The sequence below is a fragment of the Tympanuchus pallidicinctus genome, unplaced genomic scaffold (assembly GCF_026119805.1).
Source record: "Tympanuchus pallidicinctus isolate F22 unplaced genomic scaffold, pur_lepc_1.0 scaffold29, whole genome shotgun sequence".
Lineage (NCBI taxonomy): Eukaryota > Metazoa > Chordata > Aves > Galliformes > Phasianidae > Tympanuchus > Tympanuchus pallidicinctus.
In genome coordinates, this window is record NW_026294746.1 from 23819 (window position 1) to 38901 (window position 15083).

General features: G+C 47.2%; 2 protein-coding genes across 5 annotated transcripts in view; both read right to left on the reverse strand.

The window, feature by feature from the left end:
• Positions 1-762: 762 nt before the first annotated feature.
• Positions 763-15083, reverse strand: part of IGSF21 (immunoglobin superfamily member 21) — a 47854-nt gene continuing 33533 nt past the window's right edge. The window contains exon 10 of one of the 4 annotated variants that reach the window (XM_052692170.1): positions 763-1123. In XM_052692170.1, the coding sequence (XP_052548130.1) occupies positions 1005-1123 (119 nt within the window). In that variant the 3' untranslated portion in view covers positions 763-1004. Of the gene's footprint in view, positions 1124-11660; positions 11849-14514; positions 14618-14818; positions 14941-15083 lie in introns of those variants that run through there. The other 3 variants (XM_052692169.1, XM_052692171.1, XM_052692174.1) reach the window with 3 other exon arrangements.
• On the reverse strand, positions 8585-11848 carry KLHDC7A (kelch domain containing 7A). The gene is made up of 2 exons (XM_052692163.1): positions 11771-11848; positions 8585-11601 (listed from the first exon to the last, which is right to left on the reverse strand). The coding sequence occupies exon 2, from the start codon at positions 11533-11535 to the stop codon at positions 9271-9273; it is 2265 nt and encodes a 754-aa protein (XP_052548123.1). The 5' UTR covers positions 11536-11601; positions 11771-11848; the 3' UTR covers positions 8585-9270.

Genomic DNA, 15083 nt, shown 5'->3' on the forward strand with positions numbered 1-15083 from the left:
ACTGCAGAGACTCTGCACGAGGGAATGGGTTGTGAAGACAACCACCCCCCCCCCCCAGCTAGCTGTAGTAGCAAAACTCTCTAAGTACAAGTGCACCCTTTGCTGCTGCCAGTCTGTAGATATTCTTATAGAATACAGGCTGCTAGCCTGTATTCCTGATATTCTTGTAGAATTTCTTCTTGTTCCCTTTATGTCTCTGGCTAGATTTAATTCTGTCTGTGTTTTAGCTACCTGATCCCTGTCTGCTTGGACAACTTCTTTGTAGTCCTCTCAGGTAATCCGTGTTCTTGCTTCCGCTCCCTTTGGATTTCCTTTTTGAGCTTAAGTAAGTCCAGGAGCTCTTTTGTTGATCCGTGGAGGCCTCCCAGCATTCTTCCCGGCCTTTCTTTCTCACGAGATGCACTGCTTTTGGGCTTGGAGGAGACAGCCCTTGAATACGACCAGCTTTCTTGGGCCGTAGAAAGCCCTCTCCACGGCTTTCTCCCATGGCACCCTGACAAACAGTTCCCTGAAGAATTCAAAGTCCAGTGGCTCTGAGTGGGTTGATAGGATGAGCATGCAACTGTATAAGCGCTGAGCCTTGTCTAGTAGTGATTCTCAGTATAAGCTACACAATGGCAGACTCAGGCAAGCTACTGCCTGTGAAGACGCCCATTGGTATAACGTGTTCTTTCTGACAATTTTGGGGCACTTGGAAGGGATGCAATCATGTAATGCCATGTGCTACAAGTCTCAAGGTCCTCTACATCAATCTTGGCTTGCTAGAACCAAGTGTCAGACTGTAAATTGGATGAAATTCACTGAAATGATTGTTTTTGCCGATGTACTCTGCCCTTTTCTTTATGTAGGAGGTAAACGGTGTCAAGGAATGAGTGTCTTAGTGCAAGACCAAGGGTTTGGGAGTGGAGATGCGACATGGGCCCTCCATTTCCACCAGAATTACTGAGTGGTGTGTCTGTAATGCTAAGAAAAAAACATATGGCCCAGTCTGACCTTGGAATCCACTATTCTGCTCCTGGTTTTCTCCACAGAAACACGTCCGCTTCTGCTATGGCAGTAATAATCCATAGAAGAACACCACATAGTACAAAACCCAAAGAAGAAAAGTTGGGAAGGGTGCAAGCTACAAATGAAAGAGAAAAAAATACAGATGCAACACTGAAAAGGGCATTCAGCTGTGGAAGTGTGGCAACGACAGATAACCAGTTCTAAATTCCCCCAAAAAAGCAGTGATGGCCAAAATTCAGCTGAAGAAATAAAGATTTGCTTACTCATCCCAGGGATTGGAGCTCACCAAATACACACATGCACGCACACATGCACGCGCACACGCGCGCACACGCACACACACGCACGCACACGCACACACGCGCACACACACACGCGCGCACACACACACACAAAAGATCTCCAGAGAGATAATCTTTTCTTGTGGCAGCTAGCCCTTAAATGAGGCTTAAGGAACCTGGTACCACCCATTCTGATTGCATGGGTGAGTTGTTTTCACCTGTGCTCCCAGGGCTGGCTATGTCCCTTCACCAGGTGCTCAATCATTGGTTCAGGCTGTGACTTAGCAATTCCCATATAGTATTTTACTCTTATTTGGTCTTTTGCATGGGATCCTTCCCCTGTCTGCTCCAATCCAAAACATGTGCAAGGAGAAATATCAGAGAGGGGGAAAATCTACTTTTCCCACTCCCGTTATGGGTCGCACTCCAGATTTCTGTTAAGTTTTGTGGCTTTTTAGGGGATCTTACGATTGTCTTGATCAAAAAACATGCGTTCAAGCAAAGGGATATAAGGAAGGAGCATGAGTATGCTGTGGATACCACAATATGGACTGTGGTGTGGAACCTCCTGCATCCATCCTTGCTAGTAGCAATTTTGGGGCTGATTTTGCATGCAATAATTCATAAGGGATGAGCGGAATACAGAACTGAGATGGTGGGGCTCCAACAAGCCCATCAAAGTGAGCATCTGGAAATGGCCAAAGGCTTTGCAGATGTGAATCAATGGGGAGCAGACAGCTTGCACTGAGATTCAGCCCCAAATTGCGCATGGTGAATGTTCTGCAAACATAACCCATGTAAAATTCAGAAAACGGTCAGATGATCTGTGCTGCAGCCCTGCTGAATTTTGGGTTTGATATTGATTTGCAGGCTGGGAATGGGGAAAAAAAAAGAAGGAAAAGGGGGAAATCTGGTATTTTCCATTTAATGCAAAATGTGGTAAAACAGACTTGGAAGCTGTACAGTGTGTTAGAGTGCCCTCAGGGAGTGTAAGCAGTGTTCCTTTACGATGGAAACAACACTTTTGTAAAAATTTCTTCTGACTGGGGGGAGGGGAATAAAGAGAAGAGGCCCTGTTGTGACCAAGCAGCAACCACGAGCAAACCTGTTTCCCTTTGAGGATTTCAATTCTCCCGGTGAATGTTTTGCTTGAACGGTTGTTTTGTGGCCACAAGCTTTAAAAACAAAGAAATCACCAAAAGACCAAATAAAATAAAATAAAATAAAATAAAATAAAAAAAAAGCTTGTTGGTGAAAATGGTGTAAAACATGAGAGCATCTGATTCTTCTTTGTTTAAGGTTTAAACAACAGCAACAACATAAAGAGCTGTGGAGCTGGGAAGCCTCAGTTGCCAGTGAAAATATGGATTGTGTTTGTGTGTCATTGATATTCAGTGAAGTGCTATTGTGTTTATTTTTCTAAAGATCTGTAGCCATCAGAGAAATGTGGTGTAATTGCCTCTTTGTTTATCGACAGGGGGCAGGGAAAATCCATCTATGCTGGGAGTTAACGCCTGTGCTGCCAAATCAGGGTTGGGATGAACTTCCTGTTATGCTGGAGGATTTTTGGGAATGGGGTTGAGTCCTAAAAAAAGATAGGGAAGTTGACCTCTACCCTGAAAATGATTTCACTTTTATAGAAAATCACCCCAAGAGCCTTTGCGATGCGATGGGATGTGGGAAGTATCAGCTGCAATTTTTTTTATTTTATTCTTTTTTTATTTTATTTTTTTTTTTTAGGGAGGTCTCATCACCAAGATTTCCAGCTGTTTGCTTAGCAAATGTTGGTATTGATGGGCATCCATTCCTGATCCGTCCTTCCCATTCCCAGCAATTTCCTAGCTAATTGCAACTGCTCTGCTGCTCATGATGTTGTGTTGAGTAGGAGTAAATCCTACAGTGTTGTGTGGGGAAATGCTCTCAGCACTCTGCAGCGCGGATTCTGCAAGCTGCATAGGTAGTGGTGAGGCACAGTCCTTGGCATGATGACGCAGAGGCTCTGGTCCAGCGCTGAGTCACTGGCGTTGAGGAGTAAAGCAAAGAAGCTGACCCCTAAGAAGGGTTTTAGGCATGGTAAAAGGAAGCTTCAGATGTTGATGGTGGAACAATTGTGTTTCCCCTCACCCAGTCCTTTGCTGGTGGCGTGCAGGAGCATGCTGCCTGTAGTGCTGATTAATATGTAATTCATTGAATGTGCTCATGCAAAGGGGAAAGGGAGTTGGGCTAGAGCCAGTTTGGCACCCCTGGGACACCTCACAGAGCCTGTCTCACTCCTGATACATGCCCCAAGCCCTTTATCAGTGGTGGCCACTCTGCCTATGCTGGGGCTTGTCTGTGCTGCACTGCCAGCTGATAATAGCAGTGGGAAAGGGATGGAGGAGGCAAAAATCCCAGCGAGTTGAGAGCTGACCTGAAAGAGCCAATGCTGGGGCCACAGAATTCCCAAGGGAGATTTTGCACAGCTCTTGGGAGCCTCAAAAACCCTTACATGTGAAAGGAGGGAAGGATGAGACCACAGCATCCTCGTAGCATTAACTAGGCTATCTATTCCAAGTGGTTTTGCAAGGTCTCTTGGATCTCTGGATGACGCTTCCTTAGTCTCCTCTCATCTGCTCCATCCATATGTGTTAGAGAAGCGTTAGGATAATGATGTGGGGAAGGGAAATGCAACCAGTGTCTGTGCACAGGTGGATGCCTGCCCTGGGGCTGGACCTGCAGTCTCTATTCTTTGGCAGAGTCGTTAAATGGGATTGTGTTGGGAATGATAGCCCGGGGCAGGTCCAGGAGCTGCTGCTTATCCTTTGTGGGCAGCTTTGAGCCACCCAGGAGCCCTCTGGGAATGGATTATTGGCTCTGACAAATCTGAAGTGGTGGAGTCACCATTCCAGGAGGTGTTCAAGAAACATGGAGTTGTGATTAGTGGGGATGGGTTGGGGTTGGACTTAAGGGCCTTAGAGGTCTTTTCTAACTTTAATGATTATATGGTTCTATAATGCCTGAGGTCAGCAGGGGAAAAGGGGGCAGCAGTAGGATCCAGCTGGGTCTTGGACTGTAAAAGGGGAACCATAAGGTGGGGAGCAAATTGCCCAATGAGAGCTGATAGAAAAAGCTCAAGGAGGTGATGAAAGCTCTCAGGATGGGGTGAGAGCTGAAGTAGGAGAGTGAATGTTTATTGCTTTCTGGTTTGATAAAATTTGCATCTGTGCTTCATGTGCACCTTCACCATGTCTTTTATCCATCTCAGGCACTGTAGAGGGTGATGAACCCAAAAAACTGGAGTAACGCTAAATCTAGTATTGGTTGGCTAGATATTAGCTTTGTGAGAGAGCATTTCCCCAGATTCTTCTCTGGTCACCCCATGGTTGGTGCCTCTAAGTGTCCTCTGGTCACCCCAGTCCCCCTTTCTCATCTCAGACCACCCCTTTTCTCCTTCTACAGCTTTAGTTTTCCCTTCTCCCCCACTCTGACTTTCCTGTGAGTATAAACTAGCCTTATTGGTCTTATTTTAGTAATGGAGAAAAAATTTCCCTTTGGCCCAAGCTAGCAGGATGGTAAACTCCAGCCAGAAGAATAGGTTGTACTTATTTATCTATTTATTCCCCTTTTATAGCATTTCTAATCTGTGTTTATGATGCTGATGCTGACACATCCTAAACTATAGCCTTGCTATAACCCCCGGAAAAAAACTCCCTGCTGGATTGAAATAGTGGCTGGCAAGTATTCCCTCCTCACTGAAGACTGTGAATCAAAAACCATCAATGCTTTAAGCAAAGGCTTGTGCTGGGGAGGGAGAACTTCTGCTGGAGCCTATGCATATTTTATCACCGTGCTTATTCATTCTGAGCCCTTTTCCCTTCAAACGCAGTGTGGATTTTAATTAAATAGTCCTTCACCAGCCTGTTATTCCAGCTTGGATAGCCTCCAAATGGCCATGTTTTCTTCCCAGAATGAAGGCAAGGGGATGTGCTCCCTTCCCCCAGCTCCGTTCCCCTCCCTGTGCTTGCCGAGGTTTGTTGTCCACAAATGCCATTAATTACATTCGGCTGTCTGGCTGCCTGCTCTCCTGGTAGCTTCTTTCATTACTGCTGATCTCTCAGTGCTGGTGGGTGCCCCTGGTATGCTAGGAGCCCCACTTCTGCACACGAGGTTCTGATTCCCATCTTTCAGCCTTTTGGCATAAATTTGGGGTGAGGTCTTTCTGTAGAGGGTGATTGATCTCACTGAGATCCCACATTCCTGGGATGCTCAGCATTCCCTGGTTTCTCTGTGTCCTCATTGGAGCAAGATGCAGCCTCCAAGCCCATTGGGGTGAGCAAGATGCTACCAAGCAGCTCTTAGGCACCGTGCAGTAGGATGTGTTTGGATCAAACCATCGTGGTTGCATCAATATCTGCTTCCTTTTGGAAGTTTCTTTTGGGGTTGGTAGAGCAGTCTGGGTGCAACTCCTCATCACCTTCCTGGTTGCAAGCCAGGCTAGTGTTGGTGCCTCCAGCATCTTCTCCACTAAGCAGTGCTTGGGCAATTTGGTGGAAGGGTCAAACAAATAAATCGTAGTATCATTGAGACTGGAAAAGACTTCTAAGATCACAAAGTACAATCATCAAACCATCACCTCTACTCTCATTCACAGAATCATTAAGGTTGGAAAAGACCACAAAGATCATCAAGTCTAACCACCAACCCATAAGCGGGAGAAGAGAGAACATTTCTCCACCTCCAAATGTCTCACGGAAGCTCTTCCATGGCAATCCATCCTGTAATAGAATAATGTCCCAAAATCACGTAGGATCAGCATCCACAAGAAGCCATAGCCATAGGCTGATGGTTACTTCAGGCACCAAGATTTTTCTTCTTTTTCTCTGCTCTTAAATTCCCACTGGTCTCTGAACAACCTCAGGTACCGATATGAGCTTGCTCCTGCTTGTCATGAAAGAGTTGCTTAATTTGGCAGCTTGCTGTGCTTAATATTTCTTTCATGTATCACATCAGTTTTAAATGCAAAACATGTCTGGATAAACTCACTTTTTCAGTTTTTCGGCTTTTTTCCCCTGTGATGTAGCCGACACATGGAAGGTAGCAGTGTTTAACTAATAAAGAAAAAGATTTTAAAATGCTAGTTTTGTACTTCTTTAATTGACTTCCAATTTCCATTTGGATGCAGCCTGGCATATTGCAAAGGGAAAAAGAGTGTGTGGTAAATAAGAAATGCGTCATTCACTGCTTTCTACCATAATCAAAAATGTAAAAATTAGAAATCTGAATCAATGTACATTAAACTATGTAATTGCCTGAGTAAATGTGGTGGGGTGCATAATGGAGCTTCCTGATTAGAAGAAAATACCAAATTTAGTGCAAGGGCTGTGTTTGGTTGAGTCTGTAAAGCAGTGTGGTTGAGCAGTTACACCTAGGGATCATCTCTTCTTCTGGGAGCTGAGAAGAGCTGGTGCTATAGGCGAGGGGTAAGTGCTGAAAGGATTAACAAAAGGTTCCTCACCAATCCGCTTACAAAAATAATGCCTCGATGTCACAAGAAAAAACATCATCCAGGTTAGCGTATTGCCTTACATTTGTCCTTTCCTCTGTGCTGCTTTCCCCTACCTCAGCCAAAACTCACTTTGCCCTTGAGTGTAGGATCACTGCATGCTTTGTGCTTGAAATTTGCTTTGCCTCCACAATGACACAGGACATCCTCAGCACCTTCAATCTCCAGAATGTCACCCCATGAGAATTGTGTTAATATTGGAAGGTGCAAGAGTGAAGGGGACTATGTGGAGCTTGCTGGGGGTCCATCCACGTGGGGATCCACAGTTAGCCTAACTTCCATGAGGCCATGGGCTTGGAAGAAACGCAGACCCCCTTCATGCCTGCTGCCTGTTGCTGGATGAAGGTAAGCGATTGCGCTATGATAGGGAATAAAATTACTGTGGATCAGAAGAAGATCCTAGAAAAATTTCAGCTTCTGCTTACACAGAAGGGAAAAACGGTCTCCACTAATGATTTACAGCAGATGCTTACTTGGGCTGTTAAGGGAGATGCTATTAATTGTTCATGGTCATCATGCTGAGTAATGAGAAAAGGCTTAATTATTGCAGTGCGTTCATCCTTGCCTGCATGGTCCTGAGAACAAGGAGTCAAATCTCAGGTGAAACCTCATGCAGAAGCAAATAGTCACCATGAAAAGGGCAGAATCCCTACAAAGCTTGAAATAAGAGCTGTCAGCTGAAAGGGGTCCAGCTGCCTACGTCCCACCCACCTTCCTGGGAATACCCAAAGTTTTGGGATTGCTGCTCTGAGAAGGGCTGCGCAGGTAACCAAATAACTAGAAACTTAGCAATAATAAAGTTTTTTGACCCATAAGGCATCATATCAGAGAGATATTGCACATCATTGGTGGGGTAGGAGGAAGTTAGCCCTAGGACCATTACATTTTCTAGCATGGGAGAGTTGCATTAACAAAGGTTAATTAGCATGGCTTTACCTCCTCCCAAGGTCTCCTAGCATTGGTAGGAAGGTCCCCACTGATACCACCAAATGTGGTGGAAGATCTTCAAGGCCATTTCCTGGAACAACTTGCATTGGAAGGGACCTGAAATCTACTTTAGGCCATGCAGAGAGAAGAAGTGCTGCGGGGCTGTGGACTTTGAGCTTTGAGCTAGTGACTTACGGTGCCAGGTCTAAAAATATTTGAAAACACGTGGCCATAAAACCCATGAATGTTCATGTACACTAATTGTGCTATTTGGCCTATTCACTGCGATGGCAGAAAGAATGAGATGAAGTGACAATAATAACTGGGAGAAAAACAAACCAAACAAAAGATATTTCCCTGCTCACACCCAGAAAATTCACCCTGGACAAACATGAAGCTACACTCTCCCACACAATATTGACATACAGTGTGGCACCCAGAGCCATTCCTTATCTCTAAGCACTTTGACTGCACTTTGTGCTTGACCAAGGATATGGGTACAGGAACCAATAGCAGTGTGCAGCGATGGACATGACAGATGACAATCCATTTCTCTAGCTGCTCAAGGAGCTAGGGGAAGAAAATGCAATTACCCAAAGTGGGCTGTTGGCAGGACACTAGGGTGTAAACAGAGCGAGGACAGTACAGTCCCAGGAAAAAGAGATGAGGGGCCCCAGTGCCAAACCAGCTGCTCACAGTGAGAGCTCTGCTTTGCTTTTGGACTCTTCCTTGGAGACAATGCTTGTGTGTTTTGTATTGCTAATTGCTGCACACCAGCCTCTTTGTTCCCATTAGTCTTTAAACGATGTGCAACAGTAGCCTGTGGTTAATTTTACCAAATGTTCACATTAATTTTATTTAAGACCAGCTGTCTATAAATCTATAGCATTTATTTACATTGCACGTGTATAAATATTGATTTATATATTATTCTGCGCTGAGGATAAGGTAATGGGTAACAAGGCAATAGAAGGAGCGATACCTCGATGGTGTGCTTTGGTCCTCAGTCTCCCACTCTAGGGTGACATGAAGGCTCAATGACAGCTTGACACTGATGGGAACACTCTCTGGAGATACATCTTACAGACCAAACTTCACTGATGTTTTTCTATGCCCTAACCCCCCCCCATATGTTAGGCTTGTGGGCTAGTATTAAAAACTTGCTGTCTGCAAAGCAGCAATCTATGGAGTAGCTGGGAGCCTGAGTTTATTTGCATTCAAGCAGGCATACCTGCATTTAAATACCTGTAGGCAAACGAGTCCACCCAGCTCCAGCTTTGCTCTTTCGTGTGTCCCCAGCGCTGCATTTGTGTGTGTTCAAATGCAGTCTGTCTTCTTCTTTTCCATTTACAGGGAACGGGAAGATGAGGTGGTGGCCTCGTCCTGATGGCATTGGTCCATCAGTGGAAGGTAAATGACTGTGACATTACCCCAATAGCGTTAGTCCAATAGAAAGCTGTAAGTGAAGGTTGGTGACTTCTGTTACCTGGTTATCACAATCTCATTGGTGTTTCAGACCCGTGTCTGCTCCATCCCTGCCCATGGCAGCACCAGGACAGCTGGGATCAGGCTACCCCGGGGTGAAGGGAAAGGCTGCAGCTCCTTGGTCCCAAAGCGCGGTGAGATGGGGTCAGCCAAGAAACGGATGTGGAAGTGGCGACCAATGCAATGCACCAGGCTGCCCACCACGGCACACTGGAAGCAGGCTGGGTAGGCTTTGGCGTGGGTGGCACATTCATACCACAACTTGGCCTTGGCTCTACAGCGATAGACACCAATACCCGTGTTGCAATTGAGGTCGAAGCGGTAGATAAAACCATTGACGCTCACCATCTCCGCTGTCCTGTCCTTGCCGCCTCCAGCTGGGCTGATTGTCCAGATGTCCTCACGGGCTATGTAGCGCAGCAGCACATAGCGCAAGGTGCCCCCCGTCACATAGATCTCCCCATCACACACTGTGGCCATGTGGGCTACAGCAAAGGTGTCATGAGGCAGTGGAGCAACGAAGACCCAGCGGTCATACCGTGGGTCATACCGCTCCACTGTATAGAGGCACTCTCCACCGATGGCATAGAGGTAACCATCCAAGGCCACCAGCTTGCAGTGAGGACGTGCTTGGTTCAAGGGGCAGATCTCCCTCCAGATATCGGTCAGTGGGTTGTAGCAGAAGACACGGTTGGAAGGTGTGCGGCCCAAGCCTTCACAGCCTGCTACCACAAAGAGGTAGTTGAACATGCTGCACATGGCACACCCCTGGGAGACTACCTCTGGTGGCATGTGGCAAAGGTGATGCCAGCGGTCCCCTTTGTCATCATAGCAGCAGAGTCGGCTAGCATAGAGGCCCAGCTCATGCGTGCTGATGTCTGCCACAACAACACACATCTTCCCCTTCATTCTGCGCTGAAGGATGAGATCCCGCTCACTGGCGTTGAGGCGGCAGTAGATGGAGGGCGTCCTCAGCACCTCTAGGTAGTTGTCACTCATGACCTTGTAGGCAGCCTCCTGAAGAAAGCCTAGCTTCTCTGCCTTGGCCCTACAGAGGACCTCGTAGCAGTTCCCCAGGTCCAAACGGGTGTCTAGGGAGGAGGGTGATGTTTGGAAGAAGTTGGCTTTGCCCACCAGATCTGGCTGAGGGCTTGCTGGTGGCACACTGGCTGGTGTGACACAGAACCCATCCATAGGCAGCTGGAGGTGACAGTTCTCTGCAATCTGGAGGATACTGTTCTTACGGCTGATGCTGCGAGTGGGAGCCAGGGGCTTGGGGTTCTTCTCTAAGCTCTCCGCATTTGATGGGGCAATAAGAGAGGTGGTAGGGTCCTGCAATGCCACAGTTGTTTCTTGGGAGTGAGTCTCAGCGAGCGGAGTGGCAAAGCTCTGCAGCTTTTTGTTGACCCCCTCTGATCTCTGCAGCTCTTCGCTGAGCCACTCCAATCTTTGTTGTTCTGTGTTGACCCACTCCAAGCACTGCAACTCTTCCCTTACCTGCTCTGAGCTGCAGCGCAAGGCTGTCCCCATAGAGGCAGGTGGAAGAGACTTTTTTGTAGATACTGAATGGGAGATGGACTGGACGTAGTAGTCATAGACTTTACCTTTGAGGCCAGGAGACAGCCGCCCGTCTCCATCCTTTGTCTTCTTCTCAGCGATATAGCTCTCCTCCACCTCGATCTTTGCAATCGAGGAAAAAGAGTAGGAGGTATCTGCTTCCTTATAGCTTGCTACTATCTTTACCCCCAGCTCCGAGGTGACATTAAGGGTCTGGATTGTGCCACTGCTCCCCTCCTGGCTGATGATTCCTCCGGCCAAATCCTGCTCGGTGCTTTGTGCGCCTCCATCCCCTGCCATCTGGTTAGGAAGCACAATGTGTGGGACAAGCACACCGTGTCCATTTCCACCACCCTTGCTCCCATTCAGCATTTCATTCAGATCCCTTATGCCGTGAGATTTTGCCTCCCCTCCGTCTTCCTTCTCACTCGCTGGCAGAATTTTCTCTCTCTTTCGCCATGGATCTGGGACGCTCGCTTGGGCATCACCGCCACTCCGTGCCCCAAACACCCACCTGTGCCGCAGACCCTCCACATTCTGCCCATCAGGAGCTGCATTTTCCCTTCTTCCCTTCTCTCTGCAAGCATCGGATGTTGGGTTGTTGCCTCCAGGTGCTGAGCGGGACTTGTAAAATCTGTATGCCAAAGTCAGCAGGAGCAGAGAGGCGGCAGAAAGGATCAGCTTGCCAGTCAGCTGCATGTCCGACTGCCAGAGCACAGTTACCCACTGTCCCATTTTTCTGTGCCAAGCACTTGAGAATGTGAAGAATCCGATTAATGATTGCTGAGCCCCCAGCGGAACCTGCCAGGAGTTTGGGGCAAGGTGACTTTGAGCACACAGGAGGTTTGCATAGGAGCTCATCATATTTGAGCAAGGTGGGACAGGGAGGGCTCAAGTGTCACTAGCAGGGAGCTGTGACACAGAGCTTGGCAAACAAAGAGACTCTGGGATAACTTAAGGAAGCACAAACCTGATGGGATGGAATGTATGTCCTCCATGCATCCTGCCACTTCTGCTTCGCTCCATTGCTTTTTACTATTTAATAGTGCTGGAAGGGAAAAACAACTTCCTTGACCCAAGAAAGGTTTTATTTCCTTGTTTTGTGTCCCTGAGGGGTGAAGCCAGGTGAAAGCTGAGCACGGGGAAAGAAGGGAGGAGACAGCCCGCAGCTGGGCAGACCTTTGTTCCGACGCAGAGCAGCTGCTCTGCGCCACCAGATGAATAATTTGGCAGCACACTCACTAACAAAGGGTGACAGGAAGTATCCCAACAGCCACTGTGTAAACTCATTTGGTGGTGAGCCTGAAAGTGACAGATGGATAACGAGCCATGGGGAGAGGGGCTGGAGTCTTGGGGAGGGCAAACTACTGCAAATAGAGCTGGGGTGGAGGTGGAAAAGGAACTGCAGGCTGGAGTTATGGTGTGCGTAGCAGGAGGATGTGCTTCGGAAAGCAAAATCATTGGGCTGAGGGAAGAAAAATGGTATAGGGAGAAACTAGAGAGGTGTGAGCCGTCATTTTGAAGGGGTGAGTGCTGCATCGAGGCTTATCAGGACGCATGCAAGGATGGGAGTTGCCAGAGGTGGAACCGAGGCACAGATGTCATACATTTTTCCTACTCCTCGTGCAAAATGTCATGAGCGTGAGCAATTCCCATCTGAATTCTGAAAAATCTGGGGAATTGTGCATCTGCATGGGGAGGAAAGAAGGGCTATTGGGCCATCCTATGCATGGCATCCCCCACTAGCCTCTGCTGAGTGGGCTGACTTCAAAGGGAAACCATGAACTTCCTTTTCCCCCAGGGGCACTTCTCTGCACTGAGAGATGCAAAGGAGCGAGGTCCTGCACGAGCTGAGGAGGTAAAGAACAGCACAAGCTCTTTCAAATGGAGGAAAAAAAAAAAAAGCACAACCAAACCAGCCAAAATGTGGGTGTTGTGCAAATTCGGTCCTGATGCTGTAAGGATTTGCTGGGAAAATGACAACTTGTGATACTAAAAACTGTGATGGGTGTGTGGGAGACAATCAGTGCTAGTTTCTTACCTGAGAGATGGGGAAACTGAGGCACCACTGCAGTCTCGTGGAACTAGGTTTCATCACTCATGAGCTCAAGGCTGCAGTACCACTCTGCTTCGTGCAGTACTCTGTTTTTCAAGACTGTTCTGTATTTGTGTGTGCATTGAGGCCAGGGTGCATTTTGGGGCATGGCTAATTGGCTGTATGTGTCATTCAGAGTCCATCCACCTGTATACGGATGTGACCCTGGGGTTTCTCATCTCTTGCTGCTGTGACTGTTAATCAGCACTAAGATCTGCCTAGAGGGCTCCTTATGCAGGGAACATGAATTACATGTGCCTTTGTAAGCAGCCCTGTGAACTCAGCCAAGTAGCTGTGTCCAGTAATGATAGAACAGAGGCAGGAGGGCACTGAAGAGGCTATTGCTTGCACATGACACATCCCTGCCTTTGTGTCCGCATCCAGTATCCCCCAAACCTGGGGGCTTCCCAGTGTTGGACGTGCTGCATCCTTGACACATCCCTGGGGCATACTGCAGCGTGTGGTTTCTCTCATCATGTGCTTTTGTAGGGCTTAGAAGGACTAAGAACCTTGCAGGAATTGTGCTGGAGCAGGGAACATAGCCATTGCAAGCTGAGGTGATGTCCTGGCTCTTGTCACCCTAATTGAATGTAATTGCTGCCTCCAAATTTTGCTAAAACCGTTTCAAAGTCCACTGAAATTAGGGAACATGGATAATGCCAGTCCTTGGGGTTTTCAGCTTGCGTCATCCCTAAGAAGTGTGATTAATTTTTCACAAGCTAATCGTATCTCTTAGGCAGATTGTCAGTGGAAGATCTGTCAGCTCTCATCAATAATGAACCAAGCAGAGCAGCTCCGTAACCTCGCGCTCTCCTGCATTATTCACTGTCAGATCCTCAACAACAGGAGTCTGGTGGGGAGAGAGATGGGATTTAATTGATGCCCTTCATAATTCCATGTAGAATTGCAGCAGGTGAAGGATAAGGGTGCAGGAGGTGATGGCCGGGCCCAGGTTATGTGTGGAGCATTTGGTGAGGCGATGCCATTCTGTGTCACCCTCTAACACATTGATGTTTGGACTTGATGATCATAGTGATCTTTTCCATCCTTAATGATTCTATGATTCCATCACGACTGCTCATATGGCAGATGAAGTGATACAGCTGCTTTAACACTCGGTGAGACAAAATCAAATCAGCCATTTCTGCCCAAAGTGAGAGTTTTATGTGTTCCTTTGGTCATCATTTGGGCTGTACTAGTAATAAGGTGGTCTCAATCTTCATTCTCTCTGCACATTGATAGATACTGCCATAATGGGTGGGCGGGTTGATGATTGGAATAGATGTTCTACAGTTGGAACTGATGATCTTAGAAGTCCTTTCCAATCTTAACAATTCTATGATTCTATAATCATAATCAACAAGGAAAGAGCCAAGTGTCCCATATGGATAGCAGATTTGGGATGCTGAGCCCATCAGCTCATCGATCCTCTTCCAGTGGTGGCACTTCTCTGAAGCTGGTGCAATGAAGTGGGTGACGGCTTTGTTATGCCTGTTTCCATGGTTATAGGTGATAACGTTGCATTTAAACACAGATCTGAGGGTCTGCAAATCCCCATTTTCACAGTGAGCAGGCATAATGGTTGTTTAATTGCATTTGGGTGAGAGCCCCGGAGTGCAACTGGAGTTGCTGCATTTCTGACCTAGCAAGCAATATCTGTGCCATCAGGAATCGTGCTGCATGGTCTATAGCAGGCGGGTAACCCAAATAGCATGGATTTCCCTGAAAAGAAAGGCCCTCATCTTAAACAGATACAGAAAGTGTCTGTAACCTACTTTGGAGCAGAGGGCAGCTGGTTTGTAGAGCCGAGGATTCAGCAGCTGGCATCCTTTCTTCCTGGCAGGGATTCGGATGCTTGGTTCTTTTTGCTTCAGGATGAAAGCAGAGCTGCTAATCCTCCTAATTCCCATCCATCCGGGGCCTCTGGAGCAAACTCGTCCCTGCATAGCTTCCAGCCGAAACTACGGTGCTGAATGGTTTTGTACATCAGTAGCGACTCCTGAGCCATTGTGTGTTTATTCAGTTCCTTTGAGGTCTGGAAATTGCTGGCAATGGTGAGTGGTAGGAAGTGAATCTGCTTAATAATAATTAATCATAATAGTAATAATAGTAATAATACTTAGCACTAGTATGGGGCTTTGGGAAGCTGAAGTGCTGCACGGCTGCTGGCTAATCCTTCAGAATTAAG